Source organism: Ambystoma mexicanum, chromosome 8 (assembly GCF_040938575.1).
Source record: "Ambystoma mexicanum isolate Mex_15411 chromosome 8, UKY_AmexF1_1, whole genome shotgun sequence".
NCBI lineage: Eukaryota > Metazoa > Chordata > Amphibia > Caudata > Ambystomatidae > Ambystoma > Ambystoma mexicanum.
In genome coordinates this window covers 1,084,351,166-1,084,368,788 of record NC_090929.1, presented here as the reverse complement: position 1 = coordinate 1,084,368,788, position 17,623 = coordinate 1,084,351,166, and the positions used below count along the sequence as shown (strand labels likewise).

General features: G+C 46.5%; 1 protein-coding gene across 1 annotated transcript in view; it reads right to left on the bottom strand.

The window, feature by feature from the left end:
• ALDH4A1 (aldehyde dehydrogenase 4 family member A1) overlaps positions 1-17,623 on the bottom strand; it is a 442,959-nt gene that overhangs the window by 209,685 nt on the left and 215,651 nt on the right. The window contains exons 10-11 of the mRNA XM_069611079.1: positions 7,353-7,549; positions 6,984-7,031 (exon numbers count right to left, since the gene is read on the bottom strand). Of these exons, the coding sequence (XP_069467180.1) occupies positions 6,984-7,031; positions 7,353-7,549 (245 nt within the window). The remainder of the gene's footprint in view (positions 1-6,983; positions 7,032-7,352; positions 7,550-17,623) is intronic.

Sequence of the window (17,623 nt, the reverse complement as noted above, 5' to 3'; positions counted from 1 at the left end):
CTTTTGTGACGAAGGCGACAAAGGATGTGAGACGAAGTGTCGATCTCGCCTGGAAGTCCTGTCAGGACAAGGTGTTGGATATGGCTAGTGCCCTGACGAAGATCATGGGCCTGGCAGAGAGGGCCAGGGACACAGGAGTTCCGGTGGACCCAGGTACACTCGCCAGCTGGGCGCAGAGACCGGTCTGTTTCCTAGGAAATGCCAGCTGTGCGCTTTCAGCGGAGAGGCGATGGAGTTGGTTGCTGAAGATTGACAACAAACTAGGTGACCTCGCCAATTACGAGGCAGGCCAGGCGGCTAAAGGGCTGTTGTTTGGCGAGGCGTTTGTTAAAGAGATGTCCCATTTCGTGGGTAGATACACAGCGCTGGAGAAAGCGCAATCCTCCATTCGTAAGATCTTTCCGGGGTGAGTTTTCGCCGGGACCGGTCGCCACAGGGGGCGCGCGGGCGGTCGCTGCTTTACAAGATAGCCTCAAGGACCCAGGATACAGTACTGGGAAAGTAAGCAGCACAACGCCTTCTTCCCCGCCAGAGGGAGAAGTTTTTGTGGGAAAAGAGGCAGAGGAAGTTTCAGACAACAGAGTCCTGCCAGAGGTAAGCGTACAGAGCGAAGGATACCCTAAAGAAGGGTGGCGCACAGCGTTATTTATAGACAGGTGGCACACGTTATCAGGCGATGCTTGGGTTTTGCAAGCAGTAGTGGGGCTGAGATTGGTGTTTGTGAGTGCACCACGTCAGGCCTGGGTTCCAAACATGATGAGGATGCCGAGAGAGGAGGAGTTGCTCCTCGAGAAAGAGCTGCGTGCGCTAGCAGAGAAAGGGGCGATAGAGAGGTGTCCAGACGAGAGCGTCAGGTTTTACAGCAATATGTCCTGGTTATGATATATGGCATTTATAACACGCCTATACACAAGTGTTTCAAGGCGCGACGAGGCAAGGGAGGGGGAACAGTGGGAAGACAGACAACGATCTTACTAGGCCAAGTGTCATTCAGGACGCGCAAGTGCATAGGAAGGTGGAAGGGGAGACTGCGAGGGGAAGAGGGAGGGGACAGTACAGTAAAAAGGATAATAGAATAAATAACAATAAGTAAAATACGGCCAGCAGCTAGCAAGTGCAAGCGTAAAGGGTAAGTGCAGGCATCAAGTGTCAAGTGCTGGTAATGGACTGTAGGGATACAGAAAAAAAAAAACAGTCCCCAAGTGCAGGGTTGCAAGGAAGGCAGTGCAGGTTTTGCAACTTGTGGGGGAGGGGACCTGGGCCCGAGATCAGAGGGTGGCCAGGTAGCCATTGCAAGGTCAGTTTCGGCCAGGAAATCAGCAGTGGAGAGGAGGAGAGGAGGAGAGAAAGCAGAAGCAAAGAGAAAAGGTTTGCGGTGCTTCCGGAACCGAAGATGGTTCTCTTCAAGTTTCAGGGGGGCAGGAAGGCTGTCCAGAGGGAGGCCCCCGCCGAAGGATATCTACCACCAACTCGTTGCTTGGAGAAGCAACTGACCCAGAGGGAGTTGGAGGCGGAAGAGCGAAGAGATATCTAAAATATTCACAGGACTGGAGGTGTAACAGGAGAGTGTTCGAGCAGTTTCAGGGACTGTGGGGACCGATAGAGAGAAACCTGTTTGCCTCCAGATTGAACACGCAGGTGCCGAAGTTTTACAGCTGGAGGCTAGACCGAGAGGCTTTAGGGACGGATGCGTTCCTGCACAGTTGGAGGGCCACTCTGCATTATGCATTTCCCCCTTTCATAATGATAATGAGGACCCTGGCGAAGTTACGTCGAGAGCGTGCAGAGGTGGTAATAGTGACGCCGCTCTGGAAGTCTCAAGCTTGGTTTCCGACTCTGATGGAACTTTCCTTGGATTTTCCGAGACTGATTCCATGGGAGGCGGACCTGCTTTGCGACCCGTCAGGTCTGAGGCATCCTTTAGTTCAGGCGGGAACTCTGCATCTGTTAGCCTGCAGGATTTCAGGAGACGATGGGATTTGCCAGGCCTTTCGAGAGAGGCTGCAGATTGTATCAGGGATTCCTGGGTCCCCATCTACCCTTAGGAGCCATGACGCCGCTTGGGAGAAATGGGCAGGATGTTGCGGACAGCAATGTATTCATCTCGTTTCGGCATCTATAGTACATGTTCTCAATTTTCTATCAGAGATGTCGGGGAGTGGGAAAGCTTTCCGTATGTTAGGAGTTTAAAGATCCGCAACATCTGCGGGACACGAGAGGTTCGAGGGTCGTCCTATTGGGGAACATCCTGCGTTAGTTCGACTATTGAGAGGGGTGAAGATGCGGAAGCCGCCCGTTCCCAGATATTCTGTGATGTGGGACGTCGAAAAGGTTTTCCGACTCTTTAAGCAGTGGCCGGACAATGATAGTTTGACAGTTAAGCGCTTGTCGGGCAAGTTAGCTATGTTGTTGTGTTTAGTGTCATGTAGAAGGGTTTGGGATGTGAAAGCCTTGGAAGTAGACAGAAAGATCTTCTATCCGGATGGTGTAGCGTTTCAAATTGCGCAGAGAACTACGAGCGATTCTACAGTTATTTCATATCCATACTTTCCAGATGAGCCCAAGTTGTGTGTGGCGCGTTGCATTAAAGAGTATGAGAGAGTGACCGAGAGTGTGAGACCAGCTGGTGTACGGCAGTTACTGATTGTGCGAGGAGGCCTTTTCATGCCGTAGCTACAGCCACCATATCTAGGTGGGTTCGGGAAGTCATTTGCTGGGTGGGCATGGACTTAAATATGTTTTCGAGAGCATTCCGTGAGAGGAGCTATGGCTTCCAGAGCGTTTGCGGCAGGAGTGTCTTTGCATGATATTTTAAAAGCAGCAGATTGGTCTTCAGAATCTACGTTTAAAACTTTCTATTTCAAACCTGTAGATTCTTTGGCTAAAATGGTGTTGGAAAATTTTGAACAAGCATAATGCTCGCCTCCGGTCTCGTCATAGAATGAAGATTACCAAGGCGGCTAGCGCAGGTAGTCTTGATTCTATTAAAGACGCAGAGGTGTGCATTATTCCCGCCCTTGTACGCAGGGAAGGAATGGATGATGATGTAAGGTGGTCATCTTGAAGGTAAAGTTGATAATTTAAATGGAATGATGGATGTTTTGAATTATCTCTTTAGCTGTGATGTCTCATAACTGGAGACTGCGTATTCCCGCCCTAATGATGTATTTTCTGATTGGGTTCTAGGGGAAGAGGCCAAGAACAGATGAGGGAGAAGGTGCCGCGAAGGGAAGTAGTACACATGGAATTGTTTTGGAAAGGTGTCTAGTCGTTGCCAGTTCCGGTTTATGTTAAAGGAGTTTGCAGTTTATGGTTGTCAAATCATCAAAGAAAGAGGAAGGAGTTTGGACAGGAAGTGAGGCATGGACTGTGCTGATCATGGATTGGTGCAGTGGTGGAGGTCAAGACTAAAAGGACCTTAGGGCGTGTGGGGATTTGTAGTCCCAAGTTGCAGTAGTCTTGTGGACTGTTTTCTTTCTATTTTTGGTGCTATTGTTTTGCAAAAAGAAGAAATTTTGTGTTTTGAAGTTCAGAGTTTTGAAATTTGGCTGCTATGGGAAGTAGCAATAAAAGAGATAAGAATAATGCTCGCCTCTGCGTCTTTAATAGAATCAAGACTAACTGTGCTAGCCACCTTGGTGATCTTCATTCTGTGCTTTGTCCATATTGGCTTCCGCCACCCGAACACATCGGCAAGCAGCTGCCTCGTCAAAACTTTAACAGTCTCCACTTACATCAAATAAGCGAAACAAAAGTCGAGAGAAATAGGCTTCCACCAAATCATCTATTTTAATTCACCTCTTTGAGAAAGGGCAAATGAGAGGCACATTTGTTGATCAGAGGAGAGACTTTCCTGCCTGCCTCTCAGATCTGAGTGTATGGGAAGATCAGGTGTATGGAGTTAATTGAAGACCAGCTGCCCAGGTAGACTTCAAAGAGATTTTGGAATGGAGTTCCAGAAACTGGCGGTCTGTACAGAGCAGAGGGCATCTCTCAAATGAGCCTTCCTCAATTGAGGAAAACGCAAATGTAGAAAGTGGTGCGTTGTGTGAAGAAAGGGATACTAGGATAGATTGTTATGCAATGATATGTACTGTAAAGTGCTCTTGCATAGTGCTCGACTACCATTTTGGAGGCCTCGGTATGCATGGTTCTGGAAAAACAAAACGGCTAGAAGAAGAGGAAGATGCAATGGTTTCAGATGAGTGCAGGCCGGAAGTATCAGAGTCCTGACTGTTGGTAGGATTACAAGTGGCTTGCGTTAGTGACACATTTTCTGGAGGGGAAAATCCAATGTGGGAATGTTACTAGGAAATGCTCTAAAAAACCTGTCAGTGATAACAAAGGATGCCTCCTTTGAACAGATTAAATATCAGCTGTAATTGGTCTTTAAAGACAGCAGTCTAAAAGGCAATGAGGGCCAACTGGACCCTAGGAAAGTGCATCTGAACTACTTGTACTAACTAGTAATGGATCAAGGACATTGAGAGTTATTGGGTGGTATTGCCGTATAATGATCGTAGGCCCATCATCAGCTAAGGCTTAGGCAAATGAAATTCCAACCCAATGGCATCCCTGCAGAAAATAGAGGATACTCTTTCAGCTTTTAAGACGGGAATAACGTTGAATATTCATTCAAATACATTGTTTGTATCCAAGTTAACAAGGGCACCAGGTCTGCTGAAAAATAATACATGTGAGTGCCTAACCATAGATAGGATATGTTGACAGAGCTACTGGGGATAATGTGGTACTGCATTCTTTTGTTTTTGCTGTTAAATGTAATCCCTTTGTAGAATCTGCGTTAATGAGCATGTACAGGGCCCGATTACCCTTTACGCAAAATCGGCATGTGCTTGGGGGCCCACAACACTAGGGCTTCGCTAGGCTGCACTGATAAGGGGCACATTCGTTGACATTGCTGTTTTGTATGTTTAGGTTTGTTTCAAATCCTCTTAAAGAACATTCCACTTTTGTTTCAGACTGCTTTTGTCCTGCAGTCAAATACCAACATGAAGTATTGCAATGTAGTATTGGTTTGTCTTGAGAAGTGACTGTAGACAGGGAAGAAATTGGTCTCGAACAAGCTCAACAGCTGAAACTTTAACAATCAGATTCTTTCTTTCTTTCAATTATCGGAGGCGTGGGCGGACCCATGCAGGCGCTTCCCCATCCTAAAGGATGATGTGCACCAGACCCACCAATCATTATTTAGCTTACATAAACTCACAACTCCTCCAACCGCCCCGTCTGCCTCACAAAATCCAACATCATACTGCTCCTCCTCCTGCCTCTCACCCCGTCACCTCCAAGCAAAGTCCTCCCACTCAGCTCAGCCACACCTAGCGCAGTCAACCGAACCCTCATCAATTCTCTCTCTTCAACATGTCTCTCACACGTAAGAAAAAAAATGTCCCACAGTCTCAGGCACCCCACACACCGCATAGTCCCTCGACTCACGCTTCCCCACTCGAAACAGTCATTCAGCCCCACATGCCCTATCCTCAACCGATTCAGCATCACCTCCTCCCCCCTCCTCCATTCCAGACTCCCCGCATCCACCTTCACCGACACTTTTCCACGAACACCAAACATCCACCTTCCCTTCACCTCACTCACCCACCTCTCCTGCCACTCATCCATGACCCGTCTCACCATCACTGCCTTCACTTCATCCACACTCAAAGGCAACCTCACATCAACCGCTCCCCTCCTCATACCCTTACCCGCCGCCAGATCCACCAACTCATTACCCAAAATGCCACTGTGACTGGAGACCCACGCCAACTCCAAATCCATTCCCCCACGCACACACTGATCAATCTTCCTCCTGATATCCAAAATCACATCCTTCCTATCACCATCCCCTGCCATAATCGCCTGCAACCCACTCAATGAATCCGAGAACACCACCACCTTCTCATACCCCAACCCGCACACCCTATCAATCGCCAATGCAATCGCCACCAACTCAGCCGTACAAATAGACACATCATTCGTCAGTCGCCCCACTTTATACTCCCCAGTGTTTTCCAAATAATACGCCATACCCACTCTCCCAGACACAGGATCTTTCGAACCGTCCGTGAACACCTTGCATCCTTCCTTCCCTGCCACATACGCCTGACCCAAAGCCTTGATCTCACCCCGGAAACCTCGCTTCTTCGACACCACACTCGCCAACTCTAAACACACCTTTGGAGACCCCATCATCCACATCGGCCATCTCACCAAATCCATACCCGTCACAGCCAACAACTCGCCTACACCCCACTTCACCCCTTTCTCCCACATATGAAATCCCAAAGTGCCCCCCTTCCTCCTCCACCGGTCCCTATAGTAGTCAAACCTCCGATTATACTTCAAACATTCACGCACCGGATGAGCCACACTCTTCGCACTACACTTCACCCACCACCTCATATTTAACGCATTCCTCCTCAACCTCAACGGCATCTCCCCTACAAGCACCTGCACCGCATTCACTGGCGAGGACCTCATCACACCCGAACACACCCTCAATGCCCTCGCCTGCACCCTGTCCAACCGCAAAAAAACCTGATGTATCATGCTTTGCACTCATTTTACTGTCAGGGTGACTATTCTGACAGAAAAAATGAGCACCATACCAAGCGTGTGCATTGCATGCTCAGAAGGAATGAACATTTGCATTACTAGCACAGACAATGTTAATAAATTTGTGATCATTCTTATGCTCCCAAAATGCACTTTGTTTTTATACAAAGCAGCCAGCATCCCATATTCAAGGCACGCATATCATTTGGCACTTAGCTCTGCCCATCAGTCCCGCCCACACCACTGACAATCCATCCGGCCACTGCCTCCACCTCAATAGTGTGGGGGGTCGAGGGGTGAGGGGATTCCCCCCCTAAATTGTGGCCATTTCCAGCACTAGGGGTAGCCCTGCACGGTGTGTTGTAAAGTTCCCATTCGCAGGCAGAGGAGTGACGGATGCAGTTTACCTTCTCATCAATGACGGCAGACAAGAACGTCTGGAAGTCCTCGGAGGGCTGTGAATGAAGCAGGACAGAAGAATTACACATGAGACTAGCCCACTATTAACACACGATTGCAGGCTACTCAGGAAAACACGGGGATGAAAAGAGCGAGGACATCGCTCAAATGCTCGTGTGACCCACCCCCTATGACATCCCCGAGAAATGATGCGGGTAAATTGCGTTCAGTGAACATGCCAGGATAGAGGCGGCTTACAGTCACTCCTCCCGCCCCTGAAAGGATGACGGACACCCCTAGAGACACGTTCGGTTGTGAGCCAATGCGTGTCTTAATCCCCTATGGCTCCCGCTGCGATGGCGTAAAATCACACTCACGTTGCCCACTTTGATCTGGCGGTGCTGCTCCAGCAGTTGCGCTTTGATCTGCGGCCACAGGCTGGCGGGGGCGTAGAGGCGCGAGCAGGCCGAGCACTTCTGCCCCCCGTACTCGAAGGCGGAGCGCAGGGTGCCACTGACCACGCTGCTCACGTCGGCCGATGCGTGCACAAAGTGGAAGTTCTTCCCACCGCATTCTGCAGGGAAGGGAGACGGGCACTGATTACAACGACACACCAGAGACGAAGCGAAGAGGATTATTTAAACATCAACCAAAACAAATGGAAAGAAAGATGCACGGGCAGTGTTCTATTAATATCCTGCAAGGTAAACCCCGACGAGAAGAGGCAATGCAGTTCTATTAATACAAACGAAACCTGCTAAGACGGAAAAATATAGTTCCATTAATTATATCACAACCCTGGTAAAGAGTGAATACAGGGCAGACAGCCCCACACATAGTATCCCTGCCATGCTTTGAAACACCACTACTGTTCCATTAACAGTATTTTAGCCCCCTTGAGAAGGGGCAACACTAACCAATAAATAGTAACCCAGCGTCACTGAGAAAGCAACAGTGCCCCCCCCTCCCCTTAACTGTATCACAGCCTTGCTGAGAAGGTTAATGATGTCTAATCAAAAGTATTCTAGCCACGCAGAGCAGGGTCTGAGAAAGGGCAATAGTGCCCCTTTAATAATACACCAGACTCAGTGGGAAAGGTCAATACTGTCCACTTAAAAGTATCTCCCTCCCGTCCGCCCTGCAGGGTCAACCCAAGCCCGGCTTAGACACGTAAATACTGTTGCATTAATATGACGCCAGCCCCACTAATAAGGGTTCATACTGCCACATTATTTGACCCCAGCCCTGCTGAGACAATAAGTACTGTGCCTTTAACAATATCCCAGGCCTGTTGAGAAAAGGCAGTAATGTCCTATAGCAGGCACCAACTGCTGAGAAGGGCCAATGAGGTCTAATTAATAGTAGCCCAGCCGTGTGAGACGGGTCAATACTGCCCAATTAATAATAATAGTATCACAGCCCGGACGAGAAAGATGAATACTGTCCAACTAGTAGTATTCCAGTCCTGTTGGGAAGGTCAATAAGGTCCAATAAAAAAACGCAGCTCTGCTGTGAGGAGTCATTACAATCCCATTATTATAAGTACCCCAGCTTTGCTGAGAAGGGGCAACACTGTTCCGTTATCAGTATCCCAGCCGTGGGGAGAAGGATCAGTAATGCCCCATAAATAGCATATCAGAACAGCTGTGAAGAGTCAGTAGAGCCCCACTAATAGGATGCAAGCCCTGCTGAGAAGGGTCAATACTGTCCATTATTAGTAGCCCAGCTCTACCAAGAAGAGATATCAATGTCCCGTCTCAGATCTCAGGCTTGCTGAGAAAATCATTAATGTCCCATTGGCAGGAACCCACCCTTCCTGAGAAGATTTAGTACAGTACCACTGACAGTATCCCAGCCCTGCTGAGAAAATCAGTACTGTGCCATTATGCAAGACCTGGTGTGAAAAGTCGGTACTGCCTCAACATGGCCTTGATGAGAAAATCAGTAATGGGCCAGCAACAGTATCCCAGGACGTTCACGTGTTTTCATTGAGGCAATTTTCAACATGGCTATTTTCACTGTGGTGTTATCTCCTCTGCCGTTTTTGGTGATTTTTCTAATGGGGGGTACCCTCTAAAGCCCCCCCCCCCCAACTATAACCCACCACCACCAAAACCCCTATACAAACACACTACACATATATTTTTTTAAACAAAATAATCGTCAAAAACAGCCAGGGTGCCAACACCACGGTGAAAATAGCTGCAGCGAAAATTGCAGCGATGAAAACATGGTCACTGCCCAGGACTGCTGAGCAGAGTGAGTACTGCCAAATGATATCCCCTGGCTCCAAACCAACACAAATTGACAGATGATCAGACAGTATGCAACTAGAAACTTAAGACAGTGTACTGCTCAGTGCCAGCTTCAGAGAGAGAGGTATAAAAGAAAGAACAGAGGTGTATAGCCTCAGAAAACTGCAATGAATTGAGGAATGCAAGAGATACCTGCTATTTTAACCAAACCAGAGGGCAAGTTCTAGGTGTGGAATCAAGGACAACGTCCCAGCACTCATGAATAGGCTCACTTTCCATGAACATGTATGGCCAAGTTTCTCACAAAGGGTCTTCACCTATTTTTTGTTTTCGTGGGGACCTGCTCATACACGAGGAACTCACTCAAATAACATCACAAAGCAGAGTAGGCTATCCCTCCCTCTCCTGCAGTTATTCCCAATTCTAGGAGTTTACATGCATACGATCAATGTACTTGATATTGGCACCCGGGGAAGGGCGCTCAGCCAATCAGGTGGCACGAACAGCAGGTGAGAATACACAATCCCGACCACTGTCCCAGCCACCCAAGGCCCTTCCCCAGGTGGTGCCCTTTTTTTCTTCTTTCGATGCGGGGAGGCAACAGGGTTGCCCCTCCCAACCCCAAAATGACCGGATTCCCCCACCCCACCCCTCCAGCATTGTGCTCCGGTCCCGGCGCTCCTCCCGTCTGGCCGGCAGGGACATGGAAAAGGGACTTTGTCCCTTTTCCATATGGCGGTGGTCATCTTTTTTTTTCAATTTTCATCGTAAGATCGGCTGCGCAAGCAGTGCGGATCTCCCAATGAAAAATTGTGACAGCCATTCGCACCCTGGATGAACCCCAGGGTGCGAATGGCTTTCATGCCCTGCCGCAACCCGAGCTGAGGTCCTCGCTTTGATCTGGCCTGCATTAGCTCGGGCTGGCGTGCCATTAAAGGCCATGTCCGCCCTCCTGGCAGTTCATGAAAGCCATATTCACCATCAACATAATACTTACAGCATTATTATATTGAAAAATCCATTTGATTCATTCATACTTCACAAAGATACACACTCTCAAAATTGTTTGTCAACACTCCTATTCATTAAACACATATACCAAGTTACAAGTTTGCCCAACATATGCCTTATACTGATTCGCCATATGTGAACAACACTGCCCATACACTTGCAACATACAAAAGGTGAAAAGAAATGCATAAAGTGTTCAAAGGGGGTTAAGTATCCATGTGCAAATAAGCAAATTTAAAACTCTGTAATTACATTTTCCAATTTCCTATGAAGAGAGACCCCACTTTGCCCCCAAGAGGCTACTGCACATCAAATTCTATATTCATTTCATGAACAATGTTATATACACCACTTTTTCACCTTAGTGGCTTCCAGTTACAACCTAATCAGTTCAATATATAGGCTGTTCTAAAGGCTTTCTCCACTGGTTTAAAAGTAGCCCACGACACATCGTGTTTCGGACGATAACCAGGAGATTCACCCATCCCATGCATCCTCCTCACATATACAGAACGGCCTTAATCAGGACAAAGAAATTTCTTCAACGGGTTTTACTCTCCTTATGGCTACCCACGTTGACTGAAATAGGCTTCCCACTCTGTGTAAGAAACAAGGAGGATCTATGTCAACATATAGAATACATGGTGAAACGTAGCACGTGTGACACTGGTAAGCTACCAATTAACTCCTAGAATTCCACTAACCTTAATATTTTATTTCCAGATGGGGAGAGTTTTTATTCTTGCGTGTCCATTGCATTCATTGTCCAAATGTATCCTGTCTGGAATCATCAAGGCAAACTCATTACTTTAGAGTACACCCTTGTCTGCTCAACATGCCCAATATTTTCATTTCAAGGGAGAAACATATTCCCAGTTTACTACTAACCTCAAAAATGGTTTCAAAGTATGCAGCATTTATCAATTCTATGCCCAACATATGGCTGGACAATAATTTCTTGTTGCTTCCAGCATTGACGTTTGCTGCTGTTGTGCGCCACACATATTCTATTAAAAATAATTAAAAGTGGCCCGATGCCACGATCAGGGGGATCTTAATATCAGTGGGTGCGGCCAAGAAAAGACTTAGGGTGCTCAGGGAAGGGGAGCTGAAATTGGGCATTACTCAGTTGGAAAAATTCTTGACGGAACACCCCACCACAAACAATGAAAACACAATATTAAAAATTAAACAGATGAGAGAGGAACTAAGGGATATATGGAACAGCAAGGCGCTCACACAACTTAAATATCTTAAGCAAAAGTTCTTTGAAAGGAGGGATAAGGCCCACACGATGCTGGCCAACAGGCTCCGAAAGCAAAGAGCAGACAGGGCACTATTTAAAATTAACGACGAGGATGGCGCCTCCTTCACAAACCCACAAGAAATTGTCAACTGCTTTTCCAGATACTACTACAAGCTGTATTCTGCCGAGGACAGTGCTATCCCCTCAGCAATTGAGGAATACTTGGCCGCCCTTCCCCGCTCACCCTTTGTTGAGGAACACTTAGAAGCACTCAATACCTCAATCACCGCAATAGAAATCCAGGGAGCTATTTCAGCTCTTAAGGCAGGCTCTGCACCAGGGCAGGACGGATACAGACCAGCTTTTTATAAGGCCAATTCCAACACTCTCTCCCCATTCCTCGCTAAATTGTTCAATTCCATCCTAACATCCGGGCAGGCCCCTAAGTCCTTTAACAAATCTATAATCATAGTCATTCCCAAAGAGGGAAGGGATTCCTCTGAGTGTGCGTCATACCGGCCAATCTCCCTAATAAATGTGGGCGCTAAAATATACGCCAGTATCTTAGCTGTCCGTCTAGCTCTGGTCCTTCCCCAACAAGTTCACTCTGACCAGGTGGGATATGTGAGAGGTAGGCAAGGGGCGGACAACATTAGAAAGACCATAGAACTCATGGCCACACTCCGATGGGCAGGTGAAGACCCTCTCTTATTATCAGTAAACGCCGAGAAGGCATTCGATCGTGTAGAGTGGCCTTTTCTAAAAGCGGTCCTGATATGGGTAGGTCTGGGATTAGAGTGGATACAAGGAGCGACAGCACTTTACCAATCGGCTCAAGCCAAAGACTCCATCAATGGAATCTCCTCAAACCCTTTTTATCTCTCCCGCGGCACAAGACAGGGCTGCCCGCTTTCACACCTGATCTACGCCCTAGTGGTGGAGCCCTTTGCCCAGGCCATTCGGTCCAATCCCGCGATCAGAGGCATCCCTCGGTGGGGGGGGTAGAGAGTACAAATTGGCAATGTTTGACGATGATATCCTCCTGTATCTTACCCAGCCATCTGACTCCATCCCAGCTTTCTTCAGAGAATTGTCGCGCTACGGTACCCTCTCAGGCTTTAGAGCAAACCTTCAGAAAACCATAGCAACCCCAGTGAAAAAAAATGAAAGCTAGAAGAACTCTTAAAAACGAACTGGAGCTTCCGAGTACAAGCTGACTCCGTCTGATATTTAGGAGTGAACATTACTGTCTCTCTCTCAGCCCTCTTTGAGACCAACTATGTCCCTTTGTGGCGAACCATCCAAAATGACATCATTAGATGGCGCAAATTACCCATGTCCTGGGCGGCGCAACTCACCACCATAAAAATGAACATTCTGCCACGGTTCCTGTTTCTATTCCAATCCCTTCCTGTCATTGTTCCAGAATCTTTCCTAGCAGAGGTAAAACGCACACTATTGAGATTCCTATGGGCCGATAAAAACTCAAGGATTCCCTACTCCACATTAATTCAGCCCAAAGAGGAGGGTGGTATGGGCTTCCCCGACCTGGGAGAGTACTACAGGGCAACGCAACTTCAGGTTCTTCCAGACCACTTATGGGAAAATCAGGAAAAACAGTGGGTCGCAATAGAAAATGCAATTTTTGCGCTAGTCACGCTAGGAGAATGGCTGTGGGTGCCCCTACCGACCATGACACAAAGAGTAAAGGAACATCCCATCCTCAAAGTATTATGGTCTATCTGGCACCCATCCCGAGCTCTGCAGGGTGTAGCATCATGGCCTTCCCCCCTTAGCTGTACCTGGTCACCCCCCATCCGAGATTTGCTGAGCGAAGTTCAGCAGTTTCAGCCTTGGTATGAAGCTGGTCTCACCCCCGCTGGGCAGTTGTGGAAAAGGGTGTTTTTGTCACCTGGGAAGACTTTAAGTGCGACCTGCAGGGTGTTGAAGTACCGCTCTTCCTTTTCCTTCAGTTAAGAAGGGCCCTGAATGATGCCCGTTGGGGCGACTGCCTGTAGTGTATCCTGACGCCATTTGAACAGTTACTAAGCAACCCCCAAACCACCAGAAGTCTTTTGTCACGAATGTACAAAGCATTGCTCTCAAGGGGGCACATTCTGCGCCTGCCATCGGAAGTTAAGTGGGAGGAGAAGCTGGCAATAGCATCTCAGCCAGAGACATGGAAGGGGATAGACAAGGCGGTGTGGATGTCATCCATCTCCATGCAGTACAAACTGCACAACGCACGCCTGCTGATGAGATGGCACTACACTCCCTTAACGCTATCCAAAAGGTTCTGGGCACCTCTCCCTACTGCTGGAGAGGTTGTGGAGAACGCTGTGATTATTGGCACCAATGGTGGAAGTGCAATGAGGTACAGGTGTACTGGAAGGAGGTGCTGGGATGGATCCAGGCCATATGTGGGGTCTCCAGGGAACTAACACCGGTGCTTGTGCTGTTTGGGGTGGAGAGGGATGAGGAAGATTAATACGAGTCACTAACACACATGTCACGTAATTTGTTGTTAGCGGCAAGAGTTTGCCTGACCAATAAATGGAAGTCGGCCGCCCTCCCCTCAAAAAGAGAATGGTTGATCAAGGTGCACACTATCTACGAAATGGAGAGCCTCACAGCCGCCCTTCATGAATCCCGTAGAAACATTGATATGATTTGGTTACCATTTTTGGAATATTATGCTGCATTCTGGGAGCCCACAGACTAACGGAATAATTTCATCTCAGAAACCTACGAGTCACGTTAACGATGTAGCCCTGAACAGTATGTTATTGGTTAACCCAGAGTTGTACAGCACACCGATGTGCAAAGGGTATTTATGGTACTTAGCGAAGCACTAAGATTGGTCAGTTAGTTTTTATGGTTCAAACAATTTGAGTGGGTAAGGGGGGAGGTTGGTGGGAGGGGAGTTGAGGGATGGGCACAATGCACAAGTGTTGGGTTTACTACTGCTTCACTGAGATCTTGCACTGTAATGATGTGTACGCACAACAAGGTACTGTGAATTTAACATGTATCAAAACCAACTTGTGAGAAAAATTAATAAAAATATATTTTTTTTAAAAAGTGGCCGATAAGTCCAGAGGATATATATTATATCAAGAACACAGTTGCCTTGATATAATGTCTGCAGTTGCAACTACTCACGTCCTATGTCCATTTCACACTACTAAAAGTACTCTCAATGTGGGTATATTTGTCCCCGAAAACTATGTGACTTTAAAAGATTGTCAAGTGTAGTGCACAAGCTATAAGGCCATTTCCACACTTCAATTTTAATGCAAGGCAATGCACATGTTACTATATGACTTCAATAAATTGTCAAACCATGTTTGAACATTGGAACATCCTACAATTCAGTCTGAGGCATTATGTATATTGTTTATCCCATTGTGGCCATATGCTGTGCTATCTAATATATTTGGGCACCTTCACCATAAAGCATCGCTCTCTGGCATCAGTTTGCATCTACCTGAACCATCCTCTCATACAAAAATGTAATGAACACCAGGACTTACCCCGCGTTCTACTGCATTCTGTATCCTGTAGTTGCCCATTGCTCACAAGCTGGCGTCATTCGTTGTGGAGATTGTGACATGTTGTGAACCCTTACTGTAACAGACTAACATCAGCGGACTGCCGTCACGGTGCGGCATGCTGATCATGCTCCTGATTGGTCCAAAATTCAAGATTCTTAAGCAGAGATACTAAATGGTGTGAGTTTCAGAGCACCACCTTGAAATGTCCATGGTGCTGTTACAATGTCATGCATTTGTATAAACAAGCCAGGAGACTGCGATGCTGTCTAACCTCCAATGGCATAGATTCATGCCACCTTCAAAACATACAAATAAAACCATTTTTCATGGGCTGTTTAAACACAATTGTTTAAAGATGCTGTGCCGGGTAGACTGAGGTCTTCCCTGTGAGGGTAACCTATATGTTACATTGTTTCTAATCTGTGAGTGAACCCTTTCATGCACGCAAGAGATCTAGTTTTCAAAAAGTCTGATTTTCAAAGAATCACAGCACGAGAGAGAAATCCAGACAGGAAACTGTCCTCATCGGGCCTGTCTCGTCAATCACATGATCACCTCGTGAGGCAAGCATTGTACCCCATGGGCTGTTCTACATTTAATATATTGTACAGTGGCTCTCTGTTATGAATAGACCCAATTCAATCCTTGTATTCAGACCATTGCTCACCGTGTTGAGGCACTGTATCCATTTCGGTTCAATTCTTAATGAGACATCTATGTCACCCATACGTGAATGGGCCCTCACGGTTTGGATGACCAACCAAAAGAGGTCATTCGGTTTATGATTTTTAGATACATAATGTTCCACTAAGGTTAATAAGTCCTTGACCTTATTAAGACTGATGTTCCCAAATTCTTTGTCACACTTTGCGCTTAGTTTTGCCAATGTAGATTAAATCACACATGCATTTTATGGCATAGATGATCCAGGTGCTCTTGCAGTTAGTAAAGTCCCTGACCTCCCATCTTAAACCAGACAGGTCCAATGTTTTTACATTTTTTGTTAGTGGGCAAACTCAACAGGTGCTGCACTAGAAGTGCCCTCTCACAACTTCCAACCCCCAGAGATTGGAGAAGGTAGTCTCTCTCTGACTCATTTTCTCATAGGAGTGGACCAATGTCTGCTTCAAATTCTTTGATCTTTGGAACTCAAAACTTTTTTTTTATAGCAAAGTCTGATGTCTGAATGATGTGCCCATTCTTTACAATGACTTTTCCGAGTGAGTCACTGATGGGCTGCATGTTGTCACACATGTTATCTAGTTTACTATGCCCCAATCTTTTTTTAGTAGACAGGTCTCTCTGTTAGTATTCTTGATCTTTTTTTCGCATCTCTGATTACCTTCAGAGGATAATCTCTAGAACTTAAATCTGGACTGCAGATCTTCTGCATGTTGTGTGAAATCTTCACTCCTAGAACAATTTCTTTTTATTCTTAAAAAGTGTCCATGGGGGAGGTTTTTATTTACACATTTTGGATGGCAACTAGTAAAATGTAACAGTGTGTTTTTATCCGTTGGCTTCCTATACAGTGAGATGTCAATCCCTCCATTCTTATTCTTCAACAGAATCAAATCAAGAAATGCGAATGTGTTCTGATTGCAGGTCATTGTGAAGTTTAAGTATGGATCACACCCATTTACCCATGTTTTAAAATAATTCAGCTGTTCTTGTAGTGCCCTTCCATAACATTAAGACATCATCAATATAGCAAAACCACACCGTGATGCATTCCTAGAGAAAGGTGACCAAAGTTATCGACATACACATTTGTGATGTCTGGGGCAAAGGTTGCACCCATACTGCTTCCTTGAATCTGTTTAAACAATTGGTTCTCGATTTTGGAAGACATTTTCCGAGAGGGCTAGACGTATACATTCTAAAATGAACTTGGTAGGGACTATCGATGGCATCAGTGCTTAAGTCTAAGCATGTCTTCATCACCTGTAGGCTGGAAAGTTGAGGAATACCGGTGTATAAGGCGTCTACATCAAAGGTGACCAATATGTCATTTTTGCCCAACCTTATACCAGAAAGAATGTTAATGATCGCAGACTTATCTCTTATGTAGGATCTCATCTTGAGAACAAAAGGTCTCCGAAAGAAATCTGCATACATAGAAAGTGGTTCCATGACTGATCTGATTGCAGATACAGTTGGTCTGCCTGGTTGGTGTTTACTGTCTGTGTGTACTTTTGGAAGAATGTAGAATACTGGGACAGTAGGGGGTTTCTTATTCAGAAATTGTTTCTTCTCATCCTCCAGCCACCCTTCCTCTACCGCATGTCTAGTCAAACTCATGATTTCTTCTTGAAGTCTCTTGGTGGGATCAACGTCCAACTTCTGATAATGGCTTATGTTCCCTAAAAGCTGCAATGCAGCGTTTCTATATTCAGTTCTCTACCACAAGACTATCTCTCCACCCTTGTCTGCTGGCATTATAATGAAATCTTGATTGCTCTCAAGTGTTCTTAGAGCTCCTATCTCCCGTTTTGTTAAATCATCCCTAGTGTTGTTCCAAGAGGAGAACAGGGACTCTACTGGTTTCAATATTTTATTTTCAAAGGTGATGATGTCGGGCA